Here is an 18,434-nt window from a genome sequence, read left to right on the forward strand (position 1 = left end):
TTCTCTGTCTAAGTTCAAACCTCGTATTATCCATAAGCCGTATTCAATGCAAATGCGTGCAAATGAATCAAGTCGATTGTTTCATCTTCATTTGCATGCATTTGCTTTGAATACGAATCATGGGTAATACGTCGTTTGAATTTAGCCTCACACACTATTACATTTTTTTTGCAGCCACGTGCGTGAGGAGAAAGGCGTCAAATCTCTGAACATGCGCGTGGGAATCCACACCGGCATGGTGCTGGCGGGGGTCCTGGGGCAAAGAAAGTGGCAATTCGAGGCGTGGTCAAATGACGTCACACTTGCCAATCATATGGAGTCTGGAGGCATTCCTGGGTAAGCTTGTCGTGCTTATATTCCTGGACGTGACGTCTGCTCGTGAAAATGTGCATTTAATTGTTTTCATGAGTAATAGTATCTGTATACTGTCAACCATATCTGCTGTTAAAGCAATGCATTATTTGAGTATTCCCTTTAACTGTTGCTTGTCTGTGCTCTTGACCGACCCGTGGCGTGAACGTGTCTGTGACTTAGTTCGTTACCGTCACCTGACGTGACCGTGATCATGTTTGTGTTCGTGACTGTCTGTGCTTTCGACCCTCCTCGTGAGGTGATCCTGATCGTGTTTATGTTCGTGACCGTGTCTGTGTTCGTTACTGTAACTTGACGTGACCGTGATCGTGTCTGTGTTCGTGACCGTCCCGTCACTGTGACTTAGCTCGTGACCGTCACCTGACGTGACCGTGATCGTGTCTGTGTTCGTAAACGTGATGTGTTCGTGACCGTCCCGTGACGTGACAGTGATCGTGCCTAAGAGTGAATTTTGTCGTCCTTAGTCGGGTGCACATTTCTGAACCGACGCTGAACTCCATCAAAGACTACTTCGAGGTGGAAGACGGTGACGGCGGGTCACGTGACGACTATCTCGCGGATAAGAAAATCAAGACGTACCTGATAACACAAGCGAAGCCAATATGGGACGGGGAGAAGGTGGGCTAGCATTTATACCGCTTTTATCAAACGCATATTAAATTTCGCGAAAGTTTTCTCAGAGCATTTCGCGAGTCTTTAATTTTGCAAACGCGAAAAAAAATGTATTTGCATGGGATATAATTTCGCGAATACGAAGTTCAAGTTCTTTTTTTCGTTTTTCCAAAAAATGACGTTAATCAATGACTAAAACAGAACAAATATATTGAGACAAAACCAACGAGCTGCCCCTTAGCGGCTGATTAATTGCCTTAAAAATCAGTCTCACAGTGTTTTTGTTCCTCCAACCATTATCAATAGTTTCGTTCTCAATAGAACCTTCAATCTTTATTATCATTTTTTCTAGATCTATTAAATTTTGCAAAGATCGCGTACTTAAAATCGCGATTCTCGCGTTTAAAAATTTTTTATGAATTTAAAGACTCGCGAAAATTAAGCCGAAAAAGGTACACCTCGAATGTATACACCTATTTCAAAAAAATTTGCACCCGAGAATCCATGTGTCTTACCCCGCGGTGGCTAGCCCGCATGGGTAGCGCTAAAAGGCCGCATTCTTGTATCTGAATGTTTATAAGGACATAAACAAGAATTCTACAGGAAATAGGTGTAGACCTATTTCTAATTAAATTGTCAGCGCAAACGTCGATTGGCAAATTGTAGTTCTACAACCGAATTATATATCTAACAAGTTTATAAGCGGGGAAAAAAGTATTGATTGTGCGATGAAATTAATTAATTTATGGTTCTGGCATCACTAGAGTTTTTATAACCTTTATTTTATAAATAATTATACCCATAAGCACCTTCGGTCGTTCATATGCCTTTGCCTTTGCACTGACAGCGTTTTTAACTCGTGAATGCTTGCAAAGCATTTACGAGTTATTGTGGGACTTCTGTGTCACTCGATCGTCGGATGGCTGGATGGTCGGATGGATCATCCGTAAAGTTCCGATGACGAAAACTTCTAGTGAAACAACACTACAATAGCCCTTACTAAACTTTGTGAATGGAGTAAAATACGTAAAATATTTTTTATGAGAACATCTAATTTTCATAAAGCTGGGCCGTTTTTAATTTTGGAGCATTTTAAGGCTGAAAATATGCTTAGGAGTGTTCCTAAATCCCTAAATTTCAGTGTATATGAAAATATAAAATGAAGGCAAAGTCTTGGAAGTGCGCATTTCAGCCTCTTGGTATTAGTGTCTTGAATTGGGAAAATCAGTCCGAAATGCGAGGGCCATTGTACGAAATGTTGGCATGTCTTTCATTATCTGTTCGCAGTTCTTGCGCGCAAGGTTTTTCCGTCGAGTGAAGATAACGGTCTTTGATCATTTCCTTCAATCATTTATCACGTCTCAGATCCTGCCAAGTAGAAGTTTCCTGTTTGGATTTAACTCTCATTCTATAAATGACGGATACAAAAATATGGCTCATTAAAACGCGCTTAGGATATTTTAGCGTCGGAACGTCTTTCTGTTATCGACGATAGCACTGACGTCTCGGTGACAAGTTGTCTTCTGATTAGATTTGTGTTCGACAGAGCGGCAGCGAGCGTGATTCTTACATATCACGCAAACTACGCGCCTAAGCCTGCTTGCGGACGGTACTCGGTGTTTTATTATCGCGGAAATTCGCTCTTCGTTCGGTGATCGGGCGCCATCTTGTATTTTGAGCCGCGTCGGTTCCTGGGAGCGAGCGCACAAAAAGAACGCAGGGCAGTTGGGGGGGAGGAGAGCGACGAGGGGGGAAAACCGCCCCGCTTACTGCGATTTTTAATATTCTGCGAAATCTTGTCAACAATTTCCAACTGCGAAACCGCTTTCTGGCTACCGTCATTCAAACGAATTGCATTCGGTGCCTTGATTGGTCAGCTCCTCAAAGAAGAAGCGTGATCTTAAGCCATTTCAGTGCTGGCCAATGAACAAGCTTCAAGGATTTTGAATGACGGAAACCAGAAGGCAATTTGCTGAAAACTGCTGTAAAGACTCTAGTCCTGACTCGTATGACTAATATGTTATTGCCGCTAAATATACATTATAAATAACTGATAATTCTAATATCCAGCCTACAATGTACAGAGGCTTACAGATTGCTATGGACAGTATTTTGTGTTATTTTCCAAAATAATAAGATATTTCAACAATTATATTAAGATTTCCCTAGTCTCTACCTATGGGGGTTGGAGGTTTCTTTTTTCATTTTTTTTTTTCTGGCAAAACAAAATCCGAAAACTCGGCATTCGCATGTCGCTACCGTTACTTAGATTATGAGTTTTCCGCCATCTTGGATTATGATTTCTTTACTCACCCCCCCCCCCCCCCCCCTTACCCCTTACCCCCATCCCCTGCGCCGCGCAAACTTCAAGATGGCGGCCACGGAATGCGAACACCGAGATTTCTTTTTTTTTTTCTTCCTTTCATGCCGGAAAGCCATCCAACGCATATAAGTATGCTAAGATCTTCCTATAAGATTTTCTAAGAAGAGTGTGACTTTGATGTTTCCTATTGTAGGAGGACCTGGATACACTTGTGTTACCACCGGAAACCTCACCCGAAAAGAGAAGGTCGTCTTCTCCACCAGAGGTGGCGAATGATAAAGACTCAATTATCGGTCGCGATGGCAACAGACGCAGGACCTCGTCTTATATGGTATAAGACACCGCCATCCACATCATAACATTAGGGACCTTAAGCAACGACAACGGCAACGCAAACGGCAACGGCATAAAACAGTTGAGAATTCAAAGAGCCAGACGTGAAAAATACCATGAAATGGATTCTGTCTGATACATTTCAGCCAATTTCCTTCAAACTACAACGTGAAAACTCCAAGTTTCGCGGTCTAGCGAGGACGGAAACGTGTGCGCTGAAAACTAGACTATCCTTGTTCGTTATGTTAGAAATAAGATTCTAGGGTTTACTATAGTTTTTTGGGGGAATACATGAATGAGTGAATTGTATCATAACTAATTTAAAATTGAGCGCAAAGTATGAAAGCTGATTTGGGGATCACGTTCTCACGGTAGTCGCCTTTGTCGTCGCTTAAGGTCCCTATTCATGTAACAAGCCAGCGTGCCAGTCTGTCTTTTCGCGTCCGTAGTTCATAATAGGGACTCAAGCAAGGACGACGACGACGGCTAGGACAACGCGATCGATAAAGATGTTTTTGCGCGTGGCGATCAATAATAATTTATTCGCAATGGAATAAGCAAAACATTATAATCAGAGACAGATAAAAATAAACTAAGGACATTATTTCTACAGCAGCGAACGTAGTTAATGGAGTTTACAGTGCAAACGTCCGCGTCCTCAGTTGACCGTGAAACTTGGAGTTTCCACGTTCGTGGTTTTACGGAAAACGGCTGAAATGTATCAGACATAACGCATTTCCACGTGCTACTATTGAATTCTGAATCAAATTCCATTGTTTTCTGCCGTCGGCGTCCGCGTTGCAGTTGTCGTTCCTTAAAGCCGCATTGTCACCAGTTTACTTCCGGAGGTCCGACGGAAACCTCAACCGTTATAAGACAAAAGAATCTATTAGAATCCGAGATATTTAACAGGCCATCCGCTCTAAATTATCGATCACATCCTCGAAGAAACTTCCAATAGACACACTGCTTTCAATATTTTGAAATATTTTTCGCGTTTTCCGTTAAAAATCATCGGAGATTGTTACGTAATCGACCGGAAGTAAACTGGTGACGATTTTTAACGGAAAACGCGAAAAAATATTTCAAAATTTTAAAAGCAGTGTTTCTTTTGGAAGTTTCTTCGAGGATTTGACTGATAATTTAGAGCGGATGGCCCGTTTTATAGCGCGGATTCTAATAGGTTCTTTTGTCTTTTGACGGTTGAGGTTTCCGACGGACCTCCGGAAGTAAACTGGTGACAATGCGGCTTTAAGGTCCCTAATAACAATAGGGTGATTTAGATCAACGACGCCGGCAAGAGGACGCCGCCTTGCGCACGTTCGATTGCGCGGGCACGCTAATTTTTGCCGGCGTCCCGTCCTGAAGAGGACGTGAAAAAGCATGAAATGCCGTCCTGAACAGGACGCGACACCGGCAAGAAAAGCGTGCGCGCGCAAACGAACGTGCGCGAGGCGGCGTCTTCTTGCCGGCGTCGTGGATCTAAATAACCCTAATATACGCAGTAGGCGCGAAACCTTCGTGGGACCAGGTTTCCTTCTAGGTCGGGTGAGCGCTCGGATATAGTCCGGAGATAGTCCGGAGAAACCCCGCCATTGTCGCGCCTAACGTTTGGACTTTCTGCTAAATGAAAGACGGCCAGCAGTCTATCGTGTTCCCAGATTCGTAATCATCGTCATAATCATCATTACCATCATTATCACCATCATTGCCTTCATATATCATCATATTTCCAATCATTATCATGAACAATCATTACTGTTCGCAGCACGATTATTATGATGATCATCATCATCTTTACCATCATCATCAATGGCACTTAGGCTCACCTGACATTATTCTACATCCTCAGTTTTGATTACTGAATCTCCTTTCCTTGATTTTTTAGGAGGATTCCGAAAAATCGGATGCATCAACGACGTCAAAGTACGTGTATTTCCCGCTGGAGCTAATAGATGTAGTGCCCTTGAATTTTTTACTGAATTTAACTCTTGCAGCTAAACTAAAGTGCCTCTTTCTTACCTTTTAGCGAGAAAATGCTCAATAAACTCCTCTGTGAAGTTCTCGATGAACGAACAGTAGGGTGAGGATATATAATATTAGAAAGATGAGTTAGACTGATAGTCAGGCAAACAGACGGATGGACAGACAGACGAATGGACGGACAGTTGGGCTGAAAGACGGCAGAAAGACGGACGGATAGACAGTTCAGACAGATAGACGGACAGACAGTTGGCAGAGAGTTAGACGGACGGACAGATAGCCTTGTTATCCACACCTTTGTTCTTGTGTTCAAATCTAAAGGTAACCACCTGAAAATAGCATCTTATGCTTTCTTTACCATTCGGTAATTGCAACAGCTCCCCCAAATCATGGAAGTGGATGCTTTCTCTCACTTGGTATTTTGCTAGGATGACAGCGTCGGTATTTGCTGGCCCGGTAGGGTTGGCGCGACAGTGCTGAATAACGTATGCGCATGCGCGTGTTCTGGCGAAAACAAGCACAATCGTAGTGTTGAATCGTTCGAGTAACGGTGCGAAAGGCTGACTTCAGTTGCTGTTTTGACTAACTGTACAGCATTAAACCCATACTGTACAAAAGATGACAGATTTGTGTGATAATAAGGGGGTCATAAAGAAAATTATAGCCTTTTGTTTGGTCTAGTTTTCTTAGCATTTGCCAAAATGTGACAGTTCGCCGGTAAAAAGCCGCCATTTTAAAACAATCCGGCTTGTTTAACCGCGCGGTACTGGAACTAGTCTTGCGTTTTTCAGCACTGTCGAGTGGCGCTAGTTGTACACCTTGTTTGGAGGTGCAACCTGGCTTTCCACAGGGTGCCCGTGTATATTCCCTATCGCTTTGTCTTTGTAGAAAAATTCAAGAAGACATGAATCCTGTCACGCTTAGATTCAAGAACTATGACGTCGAGTACCAGGTACGAGCTGAACCAATTTTCTAAATACAAATTCTCCTTACCGATATCTTCAAAGTCTCATTCAGCTGGGTGATGAGAATTTAAACCCTAGGGTCTGAACCCAGGGTTTGTGGATAAAAATAATCAATGATCCTAAATTAATTAGGGTAAAATATATTTGAAGGTAGAAATGGAATATATTAACTCCTGACTCGAGTTTTTGTAATAAAATCGTTTGCAACGAAGTTCCAATGAATTCCTTTATTTGCAACCATATTTTAGTATGCGCTTGAGTAGCATTGAATGCGTTTTAGTTCCGTGCTATAGTACGCGCTCGAGAAGCATTGATCGTCTTTCTGTTACTTGTTTTATTATGCGTCTAAGAAGCATTGATCACGTTTCTGTTACATGTTTTATTAAGCGTCTAAGAAGCATTGATCACGTGTCTGTTACATGTTTTATTATGCGTTTAAGAGGCATTGATCGCGTTTCTGTTACATGTTTTATTATGCGTCTAAGAAGCATTGATCACGTTTCTGTTACATGTTTTATTAAGCGTCTAAGAAGCATTGATCACGTGTCTGTTACATGTTTTATTATGCGTTTAAGAGGCATTGATCGCGTTTCTGTTACATGTTTTATTATGCGTCTAAGAAACATTGATCGCGTTTCTGTTACGTGTTTCAGTACGCGCTTGAAAAGCAAGACATGTGCTCCGAAGCTCTTTCCTGTCTATGCATCATCATGTTGTGCTGTTATTTCGTAGAGCTCGCCATTCTGCCGACGTAAGTATCGCTTTTACTTGATTGAACGGTTTTTCGCTTATCTCATTTCCGAAATCCTGACGAGGGAATGCCGACGGAAGGGCGAGTGGTTGCTTGCCCTACAAACTTGGCTTGTCTGGTTTTACCAGACGAGCTGTTATCAGAAGCCTGGGTGCAACTTGCCTCTTGCATATCTGGAACCGAATGCGTTGTTACTACGAGTTTTATATTCTGCGAACTTTTGTAAATAATTTCATCTAAAACGCTTTGTGGCTTCCGTCATCTAAACTAACGGAAGTACATTTAGTGCTTTTATTGACCATTGTCTTGCGGAGGGTGGCGTGATTGAAAACCGTTTCAATGTTGGCCAATGAAAATACCTCGAGCATTTTTCATGGCGGAAGCCAGAAGGCGATTCGGCTTTTGGAAATTAGAGTTTGCGGGTTATTGAAAACCGCAGTAGTACATAAGGTGGAGTTTGTTCAAAAGTCATGGATTATTCTCAAGATGTTCTTTTTCTTCACCTCAGAAGTATTAACATATAAGTCACTCTTAGCTAAAAAAATGCTCTGACACATAACTTCACATATGGTTTTTCATTGGAAATAAGGCCTAGTTTATCATTAACGCACCAATATATTTTTATATTAACTCCATGCTATATGCATGTGATGATATTTAAGAGTGAAATCTACCATTACTTATAGTATAAGTGTTATTCGCCTGGGTGAGGAAATATTGATGATAAACAATGGCATTCTATTTCAGGTCGTTACGAAGTCATCTGGTATTTGGTATCGGGTTTTTATTGATGTTTGTCCCTACGGTCCTCACATTTGCCGTCAAATTTCCTCAGGTAACATACCCTTTATATAGTAACAGATGGTTGCAACACTCATGAATAACATGGAAATAAACCCTGTAGACAGAAAACCCCATGGATGACAAAATACCATACATGGCGAAATGTCGTAAATGGCAAAATACCGTAGAAGGCTAAATACCGTAGATAGCGTTATGCCGTAGATGGCAAAATCCCGTACATGGCGAAATGCCGTAAGTGTCGAGACCCCGTAGTTGGAAAATGCCACGACTGACACATACCCATCTTATTATATATGGATGTATTGGTTTTATCTTATTTTGGTAGAGGAATCTTATATGTGAGAGTACAAAATAGTCTAAGTGCATATAATAGTAAAGTGTATCACGATGATAAACATTCTCACGTGCATTTGTTGTCTAATAATTGTTTGATTTTTTTTCTAAGACATGTGGGCCTGTGCTTTCCGTCTCGTACTTACTGGAAGGAAGCAAGCCAGCACGCACTCTCGTCGCTGCCCTATGCGTCATTGTACTCGCTGGAGCTGAGCTTATAGACTTTGTAAGTACAGTGGAACCCCGTTAATAAGGATATCTTTGAAACCCATAGACTTTCCCCATACAGTGAGACCTCCTCAATAAAGACATCTTCGAAACCCAAAGACTATTCTCCTACAATTAAACAACACTGTTAATAATGGCACCTTCTTCCAAGCGGGCGTACTTAGAGCGAAGAAGCTCCAATAAATTCCTTTATTTCCTCCCTTGCTACAACCATCCATTTGACTGACTTCTATCTTGGAACACCAGTCTCATATCATTGGTCTCACGCTGTGTCATTGTTAAGTTTTGTCATGGCGCTAGTTGTTAGCCTTATATTATGTACCACCTTCACCCGATTCCCTGTTTCTCCTACCGCGCAGGTACTTAACTATAATTATTTGCTTTTGGTGTATTTTAAGTCTTTGGCTTAAGGATTTGTTTTGTATTTAGTTGTTTCTAGCATTTCTTGACGTTATTTTCATATATATATCACTTACTTTGTAAAGCTATTTTGAGTTTATCACCCTTTACTTTACTTCCATTATGTTTACTAAGTTATTCTCTGTGTTACTTTACAGTTGGATTGCTCTTCAAGAGATGTCTCAAGTGATATGATTCGCACATGGATTAATCAATCTAAATCACTGGATCCCACTAGCGAGTATTGTGAATACCCACAGGTAAATATGATGCAATATTAAACGGCTATTTTAATTTAATGAATCCTTGCTTTCACATTTATAGATGATAGTTATACTTGTGCTGATGACACAATAAATCTGCTGAAGATAAGCTTTTCTTGCACCATCTCAAGTAACAGCCTTAACACACTAGCACACACATTGAATAAGGATATCGTTCCTGTGGTAGAATTTCCAGGCACAGTACTTAAAGACTAAAACACATATTACCACTGTGGATGCTAGCCCTGTTGTACCATTCTGAGTGACTAACAGACTCGTCTGACTACATCCCGATTCTCGTTCCTAGTACTTCTCGTACAACGGTATCCTGATTCTGGTTGGGATCTCGGTCCTTGTCCAGCTAAGTCACGCGCTCAAGGTCATGCTGATGATTGGTGTACTCATAGCCTACTGGATCATCAACCTCGTTAGACAGGACAAGCTCTTCGTAAACTACGACAAATATGTTTATTTTAACAGCGGGTAAGTAGGCTACAACCTCGCTAGACAGGACAAGCTCTTCGTAAACTACGACAAATATGTTTATTTTAACAGCGGGTAAGTACGCTACAACCTCGCTTGACAGGACAAGCTCTTCGTAAACTACGACAAATATGTTTATTTTAACAGCGGTAAGTACGCTACAAACTCGCTAGACAGGACAAGCGAATCCAGTATCTATGCAGAAGTGACTGGTTATGGGTATTATCTAGTTGCTGTATTCGGTTGTTCGGTACCTTTTCGATGTTGAATAAGTGCTATTTCGTGAAGGACGTGTTCGGTGCTATTCCATGAAGTAGTGTTCAGCACTATTTAAAGAATGACTGGGAACAATTAATAGGACACAGTAGTGTACGGTGCTTTTCCGATAATGACTCGGTACTATTCGGTACCATTCCGAGAATGACTCGGTACTATTCAGTGCCATTCCGAGAATCATTCGGTACTGTTCGGTACTATTTCGAGACAACTCGGTTCTATTCCGAGAATGACTCGGTAGTATTCGGTAATGATGATGGAGTTTAATAAGGAATGCTTTTATTTGCTCCAGGTCGACGTTTGTTCCAAAGATGTACTTTTCATCGGTTGTACTTGCTTTGACCTTCATCATCCTTGCCCTCCACGGGCGACAGGTAAAAGTGTTCTAAGATTAACGTCATGTTATACGAGGCAATTTTTCATGCAACTTGAAATGCAACAATGATGAATAAAAAAATGCAGGCTCCATAGAGAAGATACACGCTCTTGCAACTTGAAATGCGCCCACATTATAATATTTTTTTAATTGTATTGCAGGTTGCATTGTGAGCTGCAATACAAAAACAAAATACCCAAAAAAGTACCCAAAATTTAGTGGATTTTTGGGAAACAGCCCTGAAACGGTCATTAAAAATCCTGACATTTTGAAAGTCTGAAATCGTGTTCTGTTTACGTTAAGCAGTGGAAATCAAGGCGGGGCTACCTTACAAGGTTAAACGGGATGTTTGAGATGTTTTTTGTGAGTGCTTACATTTTAGGTCTAACTGCTTTTTTATTCTCTCAGGTTGAGCGTACTGCAAGACTGCTCTTCTTGTGGAAGATGGAGGCGGATGAAAAGAAAAAGGAGGTTGAAGAGTTAAGACGAATAAACCAGAAATTGTTATACAATATTCTACCTGGTCATGTGGCAGACCACTTTCTGCAACACCAGAATAAGGATGAGACGGTGCGTGACCACCACTTTCCTTGGTGTTTTCCTTATCCTGCCTTGGTGTGGGGAATTTCTTGCCCTGCCTTATCCTACCTTACATTCACATTACCGTATCTTACCTCTCATTTGTCATCTCAACCCCCCCCCCTTCCTTGGCTTATCCTACCTTGCCTTTCTTACCTCACCTCATCTCACTTAACCTCACCTCACCACATCTCGCCTTATTTTACCTCACCTTACTTGTACTCACCACACTTCATCCCACCTGACATCACCACATCTCACCTCACCTCACCGCATCTCACCTCACCGCATCTCACCTCACCACACCTCACCTCACCACATCTCACCTCACCTCACAGCATCTCACCTCACCGCATCTCACCTCATCTCACCACGCCTCACCTCACCTCCCCACACCTCACCACATCTCACCTCACCACACCTCACCTTCACCACATCTCACCACAGCACGCCTCACCTTACCTCACCACATCTCACCACACCTCACCTCACCACATTTCACTTCACCTCACCACACCTTACCACATCTCACCTCACCACACCTCAACTTACCTCACCGCATCTCACCTCACCTCACCACATCTCACTTAACCTCCTCACACCTCACCACATCTCACCACACCTCACCTTACCTCACCACACCTCACCTCACCGCATCTCACCTCACCTCCGCACACCTCACCTCACCTCCACACACCTTACCTAACCACATCTCACCTCACCTCACCACACCTTCTTACCTCACCACATCTCACCTTACTTCACTCAGTTTACCTTACCTTACCTTATACAATCATTCGTTGAAGCAGGTCAGTCCTGCCCAGCACCTTTCATTGCTTTGTTTGTCTTTTCTGCAGGATTTATACAGTCACTCGTACAAGCGGGTCAGCGTCATGTTCGCCTCGATCCCGAATTTCTCTGAGTTTTACTCAGAAGACAACATAAATAATGGAGGTGTAGAATGTATACGTCTTCTCAATGAAGTCATCACCGACTTTGACGAGGTTAGGACTTAATGATATAATCAGGGCATCTGGTAAAGTGCGGCCGTGCGGTTCCGCACTATTGACCAAAAAACGCACTTTTCCGCACTTTCACACTTTTTCTGCACTATGCCGCCACTATCTCGGAAAAAACTCTCACGGAAAATAATAGTGTGTGAAAAACTTGCTAAAAACATGGCCAACTTGAAGGTCAGCATGTAAATACCTGGTTCAAATCTCAAACAATTAACATCAAAACATCGTAAATTGCAAGCGAATTGAAGCCTATCATAGCATAGTTTGCATAATCAAAGAACAAATACCAGACGTTCCTCGCAGATGGAGCTGGCCTGACAACCAACAGCCACAGAATAACAAGGCTCCTATACCATTGAATATAATTTTCCAATAGCTGATCTTGTAAGAACATCACGAAATCATATTTCGCCCCAAAAAGCTGAACTCGAGGAATTTTTTTTTTACTTACCGCACTATCGCTAATTTTTTAATTAAAAAAAATACCGCACTATTTTCCGATTTTGACCGCACTTTACCAGATGCCCTGCATAATGGAGCTCAACAATCTGCTGTTGTCCTGCCCATGGATAGCCTTGCCTGTACCCACCCCTGGATAGTCTTCCCTGTGTCCACCCCTAGATAGTCCATCCTGTACCCCTCCCTAGATAGTCCATCCTGTACCCCTCCCTAGATAGTCCATCCTGTACCCCTCCCTAGATAGTCCATCCTGTACCCACCCCTAGATAGTCCATCCTGTACCCCTCCCTAGATAGTCCATCCTGTACCCCTCCCTAGATAGACCATCCTGTACCCCTCCCTAGATAGTCCATCCTGTACCCCTCCCTAGATAGTCCATCCTGTACCCCTCCCTAGATAGTCCATCCTGTACCCCTCCCTAGATAGTCCATCCTGTACCCCTCCCTAGATAGTCCATCCTGTACCCCTCCCTAGATAGTCCATCCTGTACCCCTCCCTAGATAGTCCATCCTGTACCCCTCCCTAGATAGTCCATCCTGTACCCCTCCCTAGATAGTCCATCCTGTACCCCTCCCTACATAGTCCATCCTGTACCCCTCCCTAGATAGTCCATCCTGTACCCCTGCCTAGATAGTCCATCCTGTACCCCTCCCTAGATAGTCCATCCTGTACCCCTCCCTAGATAGTCCATCCTGTACCCATCCCTAGATAGTCCATCCTGTACCCCTCCCTAGATAGTCCATCCTGTTCCCCTCCCTAGATAGTCCATCCTGTACCCCTCCCTAGATAGTCCATCCTGTACCCCTCCCTAGATAGTCCATCCTGTACCCCTCCCTAGATAGTCCATCCTGTAATCCCCCCCTAGATAGTCCATCCTGTACCCATCCCTAGATAGTCCATCCTGTACCCCTCCCTAGATAGTCCATCCTGTACCCCTCCCTAGATAGTCCATCCTGTACCCCTCCCTAGATAGTCCATCCTGTACCCCTCCCTAGATAGTCCATCCTGTACCCCTCCCTAGATAGTCCATCCTGTACCCCTCCCTACATAGTCCATCCTGTACCCCTGCCTAGATAGTCCATCCTGTACCCATCCCTAGATAGTCCATCCTGTACCCCTCCCTAGATAGTCCATCCTGTACCCCTCCCTAGATAGTCCATCCTGTTCCCCTCCCTAGATAGTCCATCCTGTACCCCTCCCTAGATAGTCCATCCTGTACCCATCCCTAGATAGTCCATCCTGTACCCCTCCCTAGATAGTCCATCCTGTACCCCTTCCTAGATAGTCCATCCTGTACCCCTCCCTAGATAGTCCATCCTGTACACAACCCCTGGTGTTCACATCTCTTTATATGACCACTCCTATCCCCCATCAACACTGCCATCGTGCTGATCATTACTGTCGCTTTTATCATTTCTGATTTTAATGGTAGGAAAACTGACTTTCTGATTACCTTTGTATGTTCTTGGTTGAATGATATTTTACTCATTTGCATTATGTTGCCATGCCAACAGGTGCTGGCTGACCCCCGGTTCTTGGGCGTCGAGAAGATCAAGACGATCAGCAGTACTTACATGGCGGCTTCCGGTCTGAGACCCGAGTCCGAGGTATGTTCTACGTCACTTCCGGTTCTAGGAAAATGTGGTGTGCTAGGAAATTGAGGGCTCGAACAAGTATTGATACAATTTTTATATTTCCATCAATAAAATTCTTGGAACCACAATATACATACCTGTATACCCCCTCATTCTTATATTTATCTTTACTAGTAAATCTCTAACGCTTCACTTTGATTAAAAGATCTCGTTAATTTGTAAAAAAAAATCTCGTTAATGTGTAACGTGCGACATCCTTTTCTCATTCATTAGTTCTTGGAATGGAATGGATTTTTTTTTCACAGGACGCAGAGGAATCCCAAAACCTTGTGGACATCGTCGACTTCGCGCTTACTTTGCGAGATAAGCTGGACTTTATCAATCAGGAATCCTTCAACCAATTCGTTCTACGCGTCGGTGGGTGCAATGCTCAACTTGCCGGCACTTTCACGGTTGACGGGTGAAACTACTTTTTAATTGTTAGAGTGGTTTTCATTAACCCGTGAAACAAAGTGTGAAAGTCAAAAGGTTATAGTCAGTAAAACACACAAGAGAACAATAGAATCAGATCACAATAAAATGTAATAGACTTAAGTGTAGTTCACGGGTTAATGAAAACCGGTAATGTTGAATGGCGTCCTTTAAAGTCGTCCCAGCATGCTGTTCGCTTATCGCTTACCTTGGCTGGACCGAAAAAACCAAGATGTCAGTCTCGTCTTCCCAAAAATCCTATAATTTCTTAATATCATTTTTAGCTAATAAGCAATAATAAGCTTCGTCCTGTTGTTTCCAGGTATTTGTCAAGGCCCTATTGTAGCTGGAGTCATCGGCGCGAAAAAGCCGCATTATGATATCTGGGGTAACACGGTGAATGTAGCGAGTAGGATGGAGACTACGGGCAAAGCGGGCTGTATTCAGGTTAGCAAAGGGGTCCTCCGATACACATGGCGATGGCGGGGAGGGGAGGGGGGATAACACGAAGAATATAGCGAGCAGGATGGAGATTTCGGACAATGCATGCTAAGTTATTAAACAACGCATTTCAAGCCTTTAAAAGCCTTCGCTTTCGTGATTGAATTGCTCAGGACCCCATAAATGGCTACTATAAATCCTAGCCCAATTTGTTGCCCACTGCCTCCTTATTAAGCAAATCTGCAAGCGGACAACTCAATGCTCCAAAGTTTTCCCATGTTTTTTTTTTCTAGATAACCGCGCAGACTTACGAGACAATCAAGGATAAAGACTTTGTGTTCGTGTACCGTGGTGCAGTGCGCGTGAAGGGCAAAGGTCAACTCATCACCTACTACCTGACGGGAAGGAAAAACACGTCACAGGTCAAGCTACCGAACCAGATAGTATAGTGCGCAGTCCCTCGCAGCCGCCGAATACATAGGGATTCCGCAACGGTGAAGAATTATGCAACAGGGTACCTTAGAGCAGTTGTAGCGGTATCTCCATTTTATATAATATCTACTGTCTCGGGATACTTGTGCGACAGGGTACCCGCGGTTATTTGCGTGCTGTTTATCATTAGCCCGCGAGATATGAGATTCGTTACCATGGTTGCGCTATTGCAGGCCATTTATATACATAACCATTTATATATTGATTTTCAGAAGACCGTGAATTTATTATCGTTGTGTAAGTTTTCATTTCGTTCCTAAGTTAGCGTTTATAGCTTTGCTTTTCGTAATTTCCGGTATTGGCAGAGAAAAAAATACACATCAGTAAAATAATGGTGAAGAAATTTTGACCGTGCTGTACGTAACTTTCAGATGCTTTGTTTGACTATACAGTTTATGACTTAACATTTTATGCCTCGGCTACCAAAGATATCCCATTCTTAGAAATATCTCATGTACTGAATATGGAAGCAAAGACAAAAAATTCTCCAAAGAGCCCCACCCCCTCTACGCGCTACCTTAGGCACCTAGAACTGCCAGACAGTTAGCCAATGAGAAAGCGGACCCTACTTGATTGACAAGATCTGCAACCTTATTTAAAATAGGTGTACACCCATGCTTGTGGCAGTCGTTTTGGTTTTTATGTCATACTTCGCGTTTTACACGAGGCAACTCCTCCTGTCGAAATTTGCATTTCGAATTGCAAAGAGATAAAGCGTTTAACACTATCCTTTTTGCAGCTTGTAATGCATTTTTTGTTGTGGTGCAAGTTGCAAGAAATGTTGAAAATGTTTCTGCAACCTATAAATTTGTTTGCGTTTGTCATAATTGCATTGCTAGTTGCAGGAAATATAGCCACGTGTAAAATGAACTTTAAAGATGCCCTTATTGTTATCACCGTCGTCACAATGTCGTTATGTCCATACCGTTATGTCGGGCTTATGTCTTTATGTCGAACTTTCACACTTGAACGTGCGCGCGCCTATGTCGTTATGTCATTAGTGTACACCAGGCATAACTCACGGGTTCTCAGCCCTTAGCCGTGGTATGTGACAGAATATGGGTTAAATTTAGAAGGTTTTAAATATTATGCCTTAATTGCAAATACAGCGTATTGTACGTACCACTTTAAGTGGTTTTCAAAAACCCGTGAACTACTATTTAGTTTATTTAGTACTAATTACCGGTAATGCCTTTTTTTCTCTTTTATTCTGGCTTGACTATTACACATTAACAATTACATTTTGTTGCACGCGATTTTGAAAACCACTTTAAGTAAAAGGTAACGCACGGGTTTTACTTCAAGTGTGAACGCAGCTTAAGATGATCCTAACTGCTCCAGTATGTACGTCGTGGTGACCTGGACTCAACAGACCGGATACCATGAAGTGCCTATATATATATCAACAGATACTATCCTAGCAATATTGTCTTTTCCGGTGCGTACTTCGTGATGTTTTGCAAATAGTGGGCTGAGACCAATCTCAGTAGCCTGAGAACTAGACTGCCAGTGGGGTCTCCCAACCGAGCACTCTTTGTTGACAACTATCGTGCTATAACTTGCCCTTTAACACCCCCAAAAAACTGGACACCATAATGTACTTATTTGTGTTAGAAAATTTCATAGGAGAGAGACTTAGACCTGTGCCCAGTTCTCGTCTCCTTAAACTTAGTCCCGCAGAGGTTTACGGAAAGGACGGGGATTTGTTAGAGTTATGATAGACAATAATGCGTTGTGCTATCGGGGGTCTGGTCAAAGGGCTATGATGTTATCAAATCACCAGCTGGACGATCCCGTGGGGTTCCACTAGAGAGTTAATTGCTTCTGTATTGCTTCACTGCTCGTATGCCAGGAGCAGAGAAGCTTGGGATCTCAGGCACACAGCGAAACTCTGATCCCGTACAAACAGCGCCGGCATCGCTTGCCAGCCTAGCCGAACACAAGACGACATACTGCGATTTCAATATTCTGCGAACCCTCGTAAATTATTCCCAACTTCTAACCACTCTTTGGCTTCCGTCATTCAAAGTGACACAATAGGTGACTCACACTAAAAAAAATATGACTTTTTTATTGGCAAATTCACGCTAAAATGGCTGCGCAAATTAACGCCAGAGATCAACCAAACATTGGATCTTTAAGTGAAAGAAAGTCCTTTATGAATAGAAATTTTCTTGCTTGTATTTGCGCTGCACGACTACTATTACGATTAGTGCTTTATGATAGGTCGTCTTAGCAGATGGCAGAGACATGTTGGCCAATAAAAACGCCTAAATTATTTTGATGTCGGAAGCCGCGAGAGTACGCAGAATGTTGGAAACCGCAACCGCGTGTTTTCCCAGCAATGTGTGCGTTGCCAGTACTGTTGTTAATGTTGTCAGCAATGCTGGGCGTATTGTCAGCAATGTTGGGTATGTTGTCAGCAATGCTGAGTGTTTTGCCAACAATTCTTGTTGTGTTGTCAGCATGTTTATGTTGTCAGCAATGTTGAGTGTGTTGTCAGCGATGTTGAATATGTTGCTAGCAATATTGGGCATGTTGCCAGCAATGTTGAGTGTGTTGTCAGCAATGTTGAGTATGTTGCTAGCAATGTTGGGCATGTTGCCAGCAATGCTGAGTGTGTTGCCAGCAATTCTGGGTGTATTGTCAGCAATGCTGTAGCTGTTTTCTGGACAGATGAAATTATGGATAAATATAGGTAGAGCACTCCGTTTAATGGGGTGATTGTATAATATTGATTCGTCGCTACGCGAAATGTGGCACTTAGAAATATACAAATAGTTAATCTTTGCTCTTTTTGTGTTTTATTTGTATTGTTGCTCGTTGAATTCTGATGTTACATAGCGTAATGAAGTTTATGGGTGAGAGAGTTCGAAA

The 18,434-nt window shown here is 42.6% G+C and overlaps 1 protein-coding gene across 1 annotated transcript in view; it reads left to right on the forward strand.

Moving 5' to 3' along the window:
• The window catches only part of LOC5514741 (adenylate cyclase type 3), a 30,343-nt gene extending 11,996 nt beyond the window's left edge, over positions 1-18,347 (forward strand). The window contains exons 6-23 of the mRNA XM_048734731.1: positions 175-336; positions 837-990; positions 3,501-3,638; positions 5,529-5,566; positions 5,670-5,723; positions 6,512-6,575; positions 7,242-7,339; positions 8,087-8,174; positions 8,589-8,702; positions 9,262-9,363; positions 9,674-9,849; positions 10,418-10,499; positions 10,910-11,071; positions 11,938-12,084; positions 14,073-14,165; positions 14,459-14,570; positions 14,947-15,071; positions 15,359-18,347. Coding sequence (XP_048590688.1) covers positions 175-336; positions 837-990; positions 3,501-3,638; positions 5,529-5,566; positions 5,670-5,723; positions 6,512-6,575; positions 7,242-7,339; positions 8,087-8,174; positions 8,589-8,702; positions 9,262-9,363; positions 9,674-9,849; positions 10,418-10,499; positions 10,910-11,071; positions 11,938-12,084; positions 14,073-14,165; positions 14,459-14,570; positions 14,947-15,071; positions 15,359-15,514 — 2,065 coding nt within the window. The 3' untranslated portion in view covers positions 15,515-18,347. The remainder of the gene's footprint in view (positions 1-174; positions 337-836; positions 991-3,500; positions 3,639-5,528; positions 5,567-5,669; positions 5,724-6,511; positions 6,576-7,241; positions 7,340-8,086; positions 8,175-8,588; positions 8,703-9,261; positions 9,364-9,673; positions 9,850-10,417; positions 10,500-10,909; positions 11,072-11,937; positions 12,085-14,072; positions 14,166-14,458; positions 14,571-14,946; positions 15,072-15,358) is intronic.
• The last annotated feature ends 87 nt before the right edge of the window (positions 18,348-18,434 follow it).

This window comes from Nematostella vectensis, chromosome 11 (genome assembly GCF_932526225.1).
Source record: "Nematostella vectensis chromosome 11, jaNemVect1.1, whole genome shotgun sequence".
In the NCBI taxonomy this organism is placed as follows: Eukaryota; Metazoa; Cnidaria; class Anthozoa; order Actiniaria; family Edwardsiidae; genus Nematostella; species Nematostella vectensis.